The 13,752-nt window shown below is 31.9% G+C and overlaps 1 protein-coding gene across 2 annotated transcripts in view; it reads right to left on the bottom strand.

The window, feature by feature from the left end:
- Nucleotides 1-643: 643 nt before the first annotated feature.
- LOC139485298 (neutral amino acid uniporter 4-like) overlaps nt 644-13,752 on the bottom strand; it is a 36,337-nt gene continuing 23,228 nt past the window's right edge. For both annotated transcript variants that reach the window (XM_071269705.1, XM_071269706.1), the window contains exons 2-10: nt 12,086-12,255; nt 10,955-11,045; nt 9,684-9,772; nt 8,739-8,831; nt 8,154-8,238; nt 4,196-4,471; nt 3,353-3,531; nt 2,258-2,430; nt 644-1,078 (exon numbers count right to left, since the gene is read on the bottom strand). In XM_071269705.1, the coding sequence (XP_071125806.1) occupies nt 840-1,078; nt 2,258-2,430; nt 3,353-3,531; nt 4,196-4,471; nt 8,154-8,238; nt 8,739-8,831; nt 9,684-9,772; nt 10,955-11,045; nt 12,086-12,255 (1,395 nt within the window). In that variant the 3' untranslated portion in view covers nt 644-839. The remainder of the gene's footprint in view (nt 1,079-2,257; nt 2,431-3,352; nt 3,532-4,195; nt 4,472-8,153; nt 8,239-8,738; nt 8,832-9,683; nt 9,773-10,954; nt 11,046-12,085; nt 12,256-13,752) is intronic.

Below are 13,752 nucleotides of genomic sequence, written 5' to 3' on the forward strand. Positions count from 1 at the left end.
AAAAATTGACTATAAAGGGCAATTACTCCTAAAGGGATCAACTGACCACTTCGGTCATGTTGACCTATTTGATAATCTTACTATGCTGAACATTATTGCTGTTTACAGTTTATCTCTATCTAGAATAATATTCAAGATAATAATCTAAAACAGCAAAACTTCCTTAAAATTACCAATTCAGGGGCAGCAACCCAACAACAGGTTGTCCGATTCATCTGAAAATTTCAGGGCAGATAGATCTTGACCTGATAAACAATTTTATCCCCATGTCAGATTTGCTCTAAATGCTTTGGTTTTTTGAGTTATAGGCTAAAAACTGCATTTTACCCCCATGTTCTATTTTTAGCTATGGCAGCCATCTTGGTTGGTTGGCTGGGTCACCGGACACATTTTTTAAACAAGATACCCCAATAATGATTGTGGCCAAGTTTTATTCAATTTGGCCAAGTAGTTTCAGAGGAGAAGATTTTTGTAAAAGTTAACAACGACGGACGACGACAGACGACGGACGCAAAGTGATGGGAAAAGCTCACTTGGCCCTTTGGGCCAGGTGAGTTAAAAATGAAATCAGGAAATTAAAAAAACATTGAGCAAATGATATTTCTACAAACAACGTGAATTGGACTTGATGAAAAAAAAAACATTTACAAAAATAACTAAATACACATCATGAAGAATAGAGTTAATGACAATATACAAAGAATACAAAATGTATTAATGAATAACATTATGCAGGAAATTTCATAGTGCACCTGAGTCACAAAGATCTATAATCAGGAATGTTTTGAATGAAGTATTGCCTTTCATGTCTTTCACTACTCATACTCCTCATATTTTAGTTAAAAATTTTTAATTATGGCTTGTAAAGCTGAAAAAGTTCCAGTAGCAAATCCTAATAAACCGAAAGCTATAATTATAATGTCTTTTATAACCGTCCACCACCTTAGTTGTCCATCTTCAACAGACAAGGTCAATAGTTCAATTATAGGTGGTAACATAAGTGCAAGAGCACAACTGGCAAAAGCACCAATCAATGATATCAGAAGTTCTAAATGTGGCACTGCTGATGCTATTCCAACTGAAAAAAACCAACAATGATACTAATATGGTTATCAATTGTGAGCTGGAACTATTTCAAACAAGGTTTTAGAGTTAATCACCTTATCAGAATCATAACATTGAACATGATACATTCATTTCATGAAAACGTATAATTTTCCTTTTTAGTGTAACAATATCAAGTTACATACAAATGATATATTATATCTTGATGCTGATGCTTTCAAATGACAATGATAATAGGTGAAAAAATAATGACGGGTGGCCTTTGTATAAATAAGTTGGTGGCAGGATGCTCTCCTTGGGCCATCTCATGCCAAAAATATCTATTTTGACTACTTTACTTCCTATTTCTTGACCTGCAGACACTTAAAGGATAACAGGTGAAACTTACCGTACTCTTGAAGATAAATATACATGTATGTCAAAATTAAACCATTTCAATGACATATACATAACAAGTATGAGTGCTGATTTGGATCGGTTAAAAATGAGTTTCAACTCAACAATTTGGAATTGAAAATTCATGGAACAAAATTAAATGGTAAACAGTAAATTTTGGTGAAGAATGAGGTAGGTTTGCAGCTAGAACTTCTGTGAGGTAGGAAAAATGAGCTGGTATCTGAAATGAGCTTGTGCATCTTACTGAAAAGCATTGATATTGGAATGAGGAAATTGCAACTCTCCTCATACTCATGTTAAGAACTCCTCAACTTACCATAAAATTCAAAAATATTTTCTACAATTTAAGTAAAAAATTCATAAAACAGACAAGGTAAATTTAGAAACAATTTTTATTCTCTCCATTTGATCTGTTCTTGAAAACAGGCTATCCCATAACAATTATAAGTGTATACTTAGAACACTTCTTAATGAAATAATAAACATTAAACTGTGATTCCAGTGGTGAAGATAAATCAAAGAAAAGGTTAAAAATAGAAAGTAAAAGGCAATAGTTGTAGTATTTTTAACCCACCCCAGACTTTGTTAAATGTTTATATCAAGAAGTTAAGTAAGGGTAAACAGAGTAAATATTCCATCCAAAGGAAAGTTTTAATCCAAATGCATAGCTATATAGGTACATGTATGTACAAAAGTAATACAATGTATTGTTATACTGATAGATACATAACAAAACTTTTTTTGCTAGTTATTTTTCTTCAGGATTTTTTAAGTTATTTGATGTAATTGAACTTACATGTGATTAAAACTAAAATAGTTCTGTATATATATTCTGAATAATTCAGCCATCTTCTGGATGTAATTTTACTAGAAATCCATGGCCATGTGATTTTTATAGGCACATAAAACTGTAATCCATAGGTTATAAACATAGACAAAGCAAATAACAGGTTTACTGATATATATAACCTGTAAAACAAACAAAATATATATTAGGAATTTCATCACTTTTTTTTTTTTGCAAGAAAGTGCTACTAGTAATTAAAGCATATTAACTAAAAGCATATTTGAATATCAAACATAAGACAATGTCTTAAGCCTCGGTCACACCTTACCGGATAGCACGAAGGGACACCTAACAGATGAAAATAAAAGTTGTCCATTGACAAAATTGATATCAATTGGGAGTCCGTTGATGTACTGACCAAATAAAACTGATGCGTAACGAATGCATAACGGACAAACACCCAATATGCAACGTACAAGAAACGGAAACGTTACTGACAGAACTGATGTCGAACGTACATCCAACGGACGAGAACCGCATAAAAGGGACACCTAACGGAAGCTTACTGGATAAAACGGATGAACAAGATATACGGAAAAATTAGAGGCGACAATAATAATACATGTAAATCGCATAAATATTCAAAAATGTTTCTGTGTAACTGGTTTTGGTTTGTTCTTCAAAATGCCGCCAAAGAGCAGTAGCTGGCCTGAATAAGAGCTGCTTGATTGTGAAGACGTGCCCTTACTCTAAGATAATAATTCATGAACCTTAAAAAATCTAATTGACATTTCTTATGCAAAATTTTTTATTAGCATTTATCCGTTTCAGATTCGTTCATCATCCGTTTTATCCCTAATACATCTGGTAGAAGTCAGTTCACATTCGTTAAACATCCGTTTTATCCGTTTAACGTCCGTTGGTGAATTTATCTGCCAGACCTCCAACGGATGTATAACGGACACGTTACGGATACAAATTTGTAATTCGTTGAATATTTTATTCATGGTTCACCTGTACCCTTGAAATCCACGACAATTTGTATCCAACGAATAATAATGAATCCACAGTATCTAAGTTTGTGGTTAAATACCAGATGCTTACCAATTTTTTGCAGGTAGATTGAGAGTGACACTTCCTAATGAATCATCACCAAACTTTAAGTAACCATAAAAACCAGTAGCTGTATATAAACATGTGACTATAACCATTCCTAAGTTTAATACGCCTGAATGACCACCAAAGTCATGTGGGTATCTCATTTTATTTTGTATTGGCATTACCTGTAGAAAGGAAATTTAATTGGTGAAGATCACTTTGGATGTATTGTAGCAGGAAGTTATTTCAGGAAATAGTTAATAATTAAGAAAGCATTTAAATGAATAATTTACCAAAATGAAATCTACAGTTTTGATCTTAAACAGTGTTGTTTATGCTATTGCTGACACATGTAAAGTCTCCAGGTACAATATAAAGACAAACCATAGATTCATTGAAGAAATATTAAAGTCTGAAAATTTCTTAAAACAAACTAGGCAAGGGTTCCAATGACCCTGGCTAGCCCTGTAGGTATGAAAGGACTTGTTCAATAAACAAATTTGTTAAGAATTTAAAGCCATATTTAATAGATCTCATTTAGTGACCAAAATATTGAAGAATTTCAGATAATATACAGCTATCACTAGCAACTGTGTTCTTGAAATTTGACCTATTGACCCCAAAATCATTAAGCTCCCTCTCCTTCTTTATGTGTCTTCCAACTTGAAAAGGTTTTTTTCTCAAACTTAGCAAGAAAAATCAAATTATCCAGTACACTCTGGTAAAAATGTGTTTAAAATACACAGGACAGACAGATTGACAAAGCAATGACTATATTCTCCTCTTTTTTTTCCACAGGAAGCTTACTAATGCAACTTTTTCACACTGTCAACAATTTACTATACATACCAAGCCAATTCCTTCAAATGCATAAATAGCTGTTCCAAAATACAGTGGTAGCTTATCTAAAGATTTGTAAGCTGGTCTTTTGTCTGGATTAGGTAGTCCTTGAAATAAGTCTTGAAATATGATGATGAGACCAACAAAGTTAAGTAAATTGGCAAATGTAGAAAATGGCGCCAGGTTCTTCAGATCTCGTACAAACGTGTATGGTATAATCAGTGCAGTGGTTATAACTATATAGACAAACACAGGTGGACCTCCTTTATGGAAAGAATCTATCACCTGAAATAAATACAGAGGGGCGTATTGGGGGGTATCTGCACGGAAGAAAGCGAAATAAAATTGCCATTTCACCATGGATGGACAATTAAAAATGTCTTGCACGTTGATCTTTTTACAGATTTAACTAAACACGGAGAATAACAAACCATTTTTATGGTTGCACATGAAATAATCAAAGAGCTGAAAGCTCTGAAGAAAAATGACGCCACTGTCTCTAATATTGGGATAGTTTTTATGCAAGTCTTGATTTTCACATACCGTAATTAACAATGCAACATGTCTTGTTAGCATATAATTGATATTCGTATATGTGTGTGTGTGTGTGAAGTGAAGGTGACAACTGGCTGTTAAGACAAATGAATAGGTCAAGACTACCTGAATTGTACAAATAAATACCGTAGAAAGGCTTGTATATTTCACACTGGTACATAGTCTGAATCCGGGTCCGTTCGCGCCCACTCATGTTCGCCCCTTTCACTTTCACACCCTACATGTTCGCACCCAATCTTAATTGGTTTTGTGTTTAATAACTCTGTAAGCAAGTGTTTTCTTATAAGTATAATTGTTGTCATTGTCTCAAAATAAAGTGAGACAGCATTTTTTTTTGCGTTGAATAAATCTTAATCATGTTTTAGATAGCGTATTGTTAAAAATTATAATAATCCTTTCTAAATAAAGTGGTATTTTGTCAACGTTTTATTTTGTGTTGAATAACTCTTAATCATGTTTTGGTTAGTGTATTGCTATAACTTTGTTTCATTGACTTCTTTCAAAATGAAGTGAGATTCTGACTATGTTTTTTTCTGTGTGTTGAATAGATTTTATCATGTTTTGGTTATAATAGTGGATTGCTATATTTTGGTTCCTATATTTTATTGTTTCGTTGTTTCAGATCAAAGGGACCAAGCTGTTAAAAATAATTATCTTTTGTGTTTTTCCTTTAAAATCATCAATGTTTTACTCATACCAAGCTATAAATACATTCAGTATTAACACCAAGGCAATTTAAAACAACAATCATGATTTTCCAATTATTCAACTTGAATTTGAATTAAAATTGGGCGCGAATGAGTAGAGTGCAAATGGACCTTGGGTGCGAACGTGCAAGGTGCGAAAGTGTATTGGGCGCGAACAGACCTGATACCACAGAGTCTGAACCCCCTTCTCCCACAAAATATTAAGTAAATAATCTTTTTGTTACTGTTATCAAAGGTATAATGAAACTCAGGTAATTTCAAACATTTGTCAAAGAATTCTAGTCAAACCGGCACCTGGTTAAATTGGCACCTGGACAAATCAGCACCTGGTTAAATCGACACCTGATATAGTCAATTCGTCACCCATGTTAAATATAAATTTTAACAGTATTTTAAGCAAAAAGAGTAAAAATATGTAAGGGGTTGCCAGAATTTTTTCAGTATTTAAGCAAAAAGAGTTAAATACTAACTTTCACATTTTTGGGTGTTCATGTACATTTTGTATATATTTATTTTTTCTCAACTTAATGACTTTTTTGGTGTATTTTTAATGATATATATATGAGTAGTCAAAATATTTATTACGCCTGGCAAGGCTTTTTTAATTTTATTCTGGGACACCTTTCTATGACCGCAAGGCTATGTTAATTTTTTTCTGGGACGCCTTCCTACGAAGCCTTCCTACGAACTTCGTAGGAAGACATCACAGAAAAAAAATAAAATAGCCTTGCCAGACGTCATAGTTATTTGGACTAATACATGAGATATTGGATATTTTAATGCATTATTTAAACCAGTTGAGCATTTTACAGGATTGTTTGTTTAATGCTTTTTAAACTTTACTGAAAAAAACACCTTAAATTTGCTTATTATTTGGCATGAAAGTTTGATTTATTGAAAGGGACTCATACTTTTCCATTTTATTTTAATAATTGTCTAATTGTTAAAACAACAGCTTGGGTAAGGGCTTCGTTGTTTACCTTTATACACAACAACATAATTTCACTTTAGTTTCGATGTTTACCTAAATACACAACAACATATTCACTATGTACTTGGTAACAGTTATTAATTAATTGAATAGAAAATATTATAACAAATGGATGCCGAATTGACGTCAAATAGGTGCCGATTTGACTAGATGCCAATTTAACCAGGTGCCGACTTGACTTGTACATTTCAATTCCTCTGCGATCGTTTGCGGTATTATCTTGAGAAAAACCTATTTTCCATCATCAAAGAGAAGAAGAAACTGCTTAAAAATGATTCTGGAACGCTTCATGATTGTTAAAATAAGTTAAATTCACTCAAAAAACAATTTTAAAACTTGCGATGTTTAAACAGGAAGTTTCAAAAGCACGTGTAAAAGAAGAAATTAACCGGTGAGAGTGGAAATCCGTACATAACAGATATCACTATAGTACGACTTTGAAAGCAAAACAGTTCCATCCTTTTGTAAAACAGTCTTTAATATACCTATCACATTAATGTTTGAAGGGTCTTAAGCTTATTCAAACAATAAAAGTCGGTATGAAACACCAAAACGGAATGAACAATAACCGATTACGTTTTGTAGTTTACAAATTCTACACTGGTTCCCGTCAAACTACAACACTTGTTCGAGTGTAGTGGAATACAAGCAGGAACCAGTTAGTTTGTAAACTGGTTCCTGGCTGATTACTACACAATGACCTCTCATGCATAATGATAACACAAGCAAATTCCAGTTTGTATAGAAAATAGTAAATACGAAACCAAGCGCGGTAGGCAGAGAAATGTAATGAAGTTCAGGTCGCCAGTAATGGAACAATGACTGCGTCATTTTCCAAAAATGGCAAAACATGTTGCACAAAAATAACCCTTTACCACCCTAAATACAAATTCATTGTGATTCAGTATTTGGTTTAAAATGATATCAAGTTGAAGGCTCAATTTTCTATCAACTAAGAGTAACGAAGTATCATTTTAAAATGCTAATTGAGTATCAATTTCCATATAAAACGATGCACAGATGTTTCTTGAATTTTGTCAAACAGAACTGCATTTTCAAAATATATGCTTTAACTAACAAATACTACTACTAAGAATATGTATAAAAACTTTGATACTAGCAAGGTCCATACGGATAAATGTTTACCAATATTTCAATTCACCAGCTATATGTGTATGTACAACATCAATTTTCTCAACTTCAGTTTATTAACTTCAGTCCATTTGCTTAATGTATATTTTATGAGTGTTCATATGCAATTGATGTGTACCCCGGACAATCACAGGGAAACCATGAGAAAGAAGTTGTCCTTTGTGAAAGGGTTAGCTAGCTTTAAAACCAGGTTTGATCCATTAGTTTCCTATCAGGAAATTCCTGTACTAAGTCAAGAATATGACAGTTGTTTTCCATTTGTTTGATGTGTTAGACTGTTTTGATTGTGCAACTTGTTAAGGGACTTTCTGAATTTTCCTTGGGATTTCAGTATTTTTGTTATTTTACTTTTTAATCAAGACCAATACAGGTATCATTCATAAATAAAAATGTTTCAAAAAAAAAAGAGGCAAAAATACTTATTGAGAATGGAAACAGGGGTGTGTCAAAGAGACAACAACCCAACCAATGAGCAGAAAACAGCTCAAGGCCACCAATGGATCTTTAACACATATACAGTGAGAAAATCCTGCACCCTAATAATCAAAAATGTGTACAATACCTGTTTAACATTTTGCGCTATAAATACAAGGTAAACACAACAGAATCCTATCTGTGTCATCACTAAAAATATATTGACCACCATTCTGAAAAATAAAAAAACAAGGTAAACAAGATTCCTAGAAGGTTTTGTCATCATATATGTAATCATCAAAAGTAGAAACTACTCATTTTGATTTTGTGAAGTGTAAGCAAAACAGTATCCTCCAAAAGGAAATTAATGCCTGAACCACATCAAATGATGGCCTATACAGTAAAATGTAACATAAAATCTTTCAGACACAAACATATAATAATTTTTTGAATATATGAAACAATAAGATAAGGACAGACAGATAAAATACATTTGACGTACTTTATACACAACATGTATCTAAATAAAAAATAAAAATAAACAGCTTTCCCAAAAAAATATTTTGATACGTTATTTTTTCTTCATATAACTGAAAATGTGTAAGCCCAATATAACATATAATAATTAATACCTTGCAAAAATTCTGATATTTATGTATTTATACAGAAACTCTTGACAATTGTTTATATATAATATATACATAAACTATGATACATGTAATTCGAAGTTTACCTTCCTACACTTGACCATCGTCTTAGTCTTTCTGGTCCAGTTTGTAAAGCTGTTTCTAGTATACTTGCATAATCTAAAGTAGGTTTATTAACTCTGCAATAAAATTATTAAAATACACAACTTGTAAATATATCAATACCAACTACATCAAGTTATTAGTGTACCATTTAACTTTGTTCTACAAAATTAACACTATGTGTACCTCGAACTGCTGTCTTTTATAATACCATACCTGTACACAGAATTAACAGTGTTTGTACCTTAAATATGGTCTTTTATGATACCTGACTTGTACATAGAATTAGTACCTCAAACTGCTGGTTTTATTTTATGATATCTGACTCGTACATAGAATAACAGTAGTTGCACTTCAAACAGCAGTTTTTTTATGATACCTGATTTGTACAAAGAATTAACTGTAGTTGTACCTCAAACTGCTGTCTTTTATGATACCTGACTCGCACCTCAAACTGCTGGTTTTTTTTTTTCTGATACCTGACTTTTACAAAGAATTAACAGTAGTTGCACTTCAAACTGCTGTCTTTTATGATACCTGACTTTTACAAAGAATTAACAGTAGTTGCACTTCAAACTGCTGTCTTTTATGATACCTGACTTTTACAAAGAATTAACAGTAGTTGCACTTCAAACTGCTGTCTTTTATGATACCTGACTTGTACAAAGAATTAACAGTAGTTGCACTTCAAACTGCTGTCTTTTATGATACCTTACTTGTACAAAGAATTAACAGTAGTTGCACTTCAAGTTGCTGTTTTTTTTATGATACATGTATCTGACTTGTACAAAGAATTAACAGTAGTTGCACTTCAAACTGCTGTTTTTTATGATACCAGACTTGTACACAGATTTAACCATTTTATGATATTATTCCTTCTATTTAGAGTTAACAGTAGATTTGCACTTATGTGTTCTAAGCTGATTTACCTTTTGCAAAGAATGTTACAACAATTAAGTAGCATATGCATACAGTAAATAGCAATCCCTCCAATGGCCAATATACCAATGGTTCCAACCTAAGATAAAAAAAATCATGAAATAAGGTAATTAGCTATACATGCTATATGTTTGGAGAATCATGAATTATAATACTTTAAATTTTTTAATAATATCTTCTTATCTTTGTGTGAGAGGCTGTAGTCAGTAACAGTGAACTACATTTTTACATTAATTAGGTCGCTTGTTTTCTTGTTTGAATTGTTACACATTTGTGATTTCGAGGCCTTTTATAGCTGACTATGCAGTATGGGCTATGCTCAATGTTGAAGGCTGTTTGGTGACCTATAGCTGTTAATTCCTGTCTCATTTGGTCTCTTGTTAAGAGTTGTCTTATACGCAATCATACCACATCTTCTCTTATATATATCAGTAAAGGTTATATATAAATATGAATTAAAGATGTAAAGGGAACATCAATGAGACCTCAACCAACCAACACAAAATCCTCAAATGATCCCAAAGTGTCTCTAAATAAATCGATCTCTTAATCAACCAAACATTGTAAATGCATTTAACAGAGATTATCTAGGATCTCCCTGCAATGTCTTTAAAGAATGAACATATCAAAATATAACTTAAAGACTCAGTGATTCTTGACTTGTCAAAGCACATTAACAAGTGTAGTTGTTAAATTAAAGTATTAACTACTCAACAGAAGAAAAAAACATTCCTCTAAATAATTTTATCAACTTCCTCTCCCACCTGCAAAACACAGGTACAATGTATAAGTAAAACAATGCTACATAATACTGTATCAAATAATGGTTGTATTACAGACAGAACATTTGAAATAACTAATCTGTTTAGTTTAAACATATTTATTTATAGTGGATTGGGAAACAAGTTTTGCAACTTATATTAATCCCTTTCCACTTTGCAGGCTTTCTGCTGACATAGAAGTAATGTTGTCCTACATTCTAGTATCATTCATGGAACTTCCATGTAGATTTTATACAGCGAAGTCGTCATGAACAATGCAAGAAGAATGTCATTTAACATGCTCAAAGGTGTTGTACAAAGTTTTAATACAAAATATGCTAAACAAGTATGATAACACAAATTACAATGACAGTGCAGTGATTGGATGATCCTGTAATGTCATGAAATGAAGTCATTCATAACTAAACGCAAACTTGATCTGTGACTCATTTCTTATTTGACATTCTGCTTTTACCTATCTGATCTGGATAAAATCTTACCCATAATCCAGCATTTTTGATTGCAGATGGCATGGCTAATATACCTGTTCCTATGTTGCCTTTCAACAGATGCATCAAACTTGGACAATTTCTGTAATACAAGTCATAACAGCTTTTTAAAGGGTATATATACCTAGATATTGTTACTAAAAATATTCTTAACTTGAAATACAGATAAGTTGCTTAAATGTTTGTAGGAGACTATTTACTATGTATATCTCTTTTGAATTGATGGGAAATGTTATTGTTAAACAACAACATCATGACATTTACATGACATGTAAATGTTTGGATGTTGTACATGTTGTTTGTTGTTGATAAAAGGCGAATTCAAGTTTCCTATTATTTTCTTGATTATACACTGTATAATCAAGAAAATAATAGGAAACTTGAATTTGCCTTTTCAGAATCTAAAGGACTATGGGTAATTCAATTGTTCGTAAACCAAATTGAAAATAAGGTTACGTCATTGGTTGAATTTCAATTGTTTAGAATGTTTTAAACCAATCACAACGTTTTTGTGTACGCTTTCAAAAATTATTACCCAGAATGCACTAGATTCTTAAAGGGTGAATTCATAATAAGTACTGAAACTACAAAGCAGCTTTTAGAAAATTTGCCATTATATATGTTGTGGCAAAAAACATGGTGATTATAATATTATCATATTTCTAAATTGATTACATTGAACATCTTGTTTATTCCATCATACCATTTCGACAAACTAAGATAGCCTGCCACCATGAAAGGATTGAATTGCCAAGATACAATGAAAAGAAGTAAATAATCCTAACACTGTACATGTGTCTTTCACAGGGTAGTTGCCGTTCTATTTTTCTTCCTTTTTTGGGTCCATTTGTAGAGTAAATAGTCACTTAAAATTTTCTGTCGTGTTTGTTTTAATAGTTTGGAAATTATCAATATTCAGGCAGGGAATTTTAAAGCATATCTTCTATTGTTATAAAGTTATTCATCAGACATCTTTTGTTATCATATGTTGTTGGGTGTCTTTGTCTAATTTCACAATGTAACATATATATCATCTTTTTTGAATGACAGTCTTTTAAAGAAAAAATTTGACAGCCATCCATCCTCCTCAAAAGACCTGTTATTAATTATTACAATACCTACCCTACTTTTTGTTGGTTTTTGTCTTCCTCTATTATAATAATACTTTGACTTTGTGGTATGTATTCATCAGAATGGCTACTCCAGTGTATCTCAGCAGATGCCATAGACTGGTTACACGATGCTATATTTCCATCTGGTAAGAGCTTGCTTTCCTCAGAACTTTCCATCATCTAAAAAATTTATTTTAAACACAAGATGAATCTGAAAATTGTTTTTCAAGTACCATCTAAAGCACTTAAATGATCCTAAGGGTCAATGGAATTTAACACAGAGGTCAATGGTCAAAGGATCAGTGAATTGGTGTATCTAATTTAAAATTATTTTTTTTTAAAGATTTATAAGGATTTCATTAAAATGTTACATAGTTTAATATTTTTATAGTATTCATGATCAGTTCTTATCTTTTTTCTAAAAAGTAGAAAGGAACTTTTATTGCTACAGGATATAAATCAAATCAAATCTAAATAACAACTATATTTCAAAATAATAAATTTAATATATGTGCTTTTCGATTGTTAAGCTTTTTCAGATAATCAATGTTTTAAAGGAAATATTTATAGTATAATTTTATGTATATACTAGAACACACCCGTGATATCGCGGGTCTGTGACTGATATATAACTTTATATGCATATGCCTTATTTTAGTATTGGTATTGTCATCTGATAAAGTCATGCCGATTATAACATGTATAAGGTGCACAGTTTTCTTTGCTTTCAAAATTTGAACCCGTCGACCTGGAACCTATTAATTATTGGTAATATTAATAATTTGGAAAACAAAAGAGCCTGAAATGGAGTATTTTTTACTCAACAGTATACAGCAAAATTCTAAATACACTGTTTGGTGGTGCGCCTGTCAGATGCGGAACGTACAGATAAGGTAATAGGTAACAGGTGAATATACTATTGGTATTGGTGTCGGACTCGATTCGGAACTTCTTAAACTTGGTTAAACACAATTTAGTTTGTCATGTTTGTATACTTGAACAGTGTTTTCAATTGCAATAAATGTTGAAATACCACAACCCTGTATATTCACTTTCTTATAATGCTTATTTTATTCACATAAAATAAATGATTTCCTGTATTATTCATACATGTACAATGTATAATCATGTATTTGTCCAAAGTTTCAGTTACATCTTGTATACATGTAATTGATTACCTTTAAAGCTGTATTTGAAAAAAAACCTTTCCAAATTTTTTGGGCTTTCAATGCTCTGCAACTTCAACTTAGATTAAATGTGTGTCTGGTGTTCAAAAGCCTGGTACAGTATAACATGTTGTATGAGTATTATTTTTTTTTAAATTATCATGATTATACATTTTGAGGGTTTTGCCTTAACATTGACATTATTTTCCACCAGATTTGTGACTTTTGCCTTCATTTATCAAATATATGCAAGTCTTTTCTTCCAAATTTTTACTATCTATCATGTCTATAATATTCCTGATTTCCTGTCAAGCCTGCATAGGTAAAGAATCTTGTCCTAGATTTTGACTTTTGTGGAAGGTGAATCTTCATAATTTCAGTTTATGGTTTAGTCAAGAATTCTTAGCTTAAACACAGTGGCGGATCCAGAAATTTTCATAAGTGGGGGCCCACTGACTGAACTAAGAGGGGGCCCGTTCCGGTCACGCTTCAGTGATTCCCTATATAAGCA

Source organism: Mytilus edulis, chromosome 8, assembly GCF_963676685.1.
Source record: "Mytilus edulis chromosome 8, xbMytEdul2.2, whole genome shotgun sequence".
NCBI lineage: Eukaryota > Metazoa > Mollusca > Bivalvia > Mytilida > Mytilidae > Mytilus > Mytilus edulis.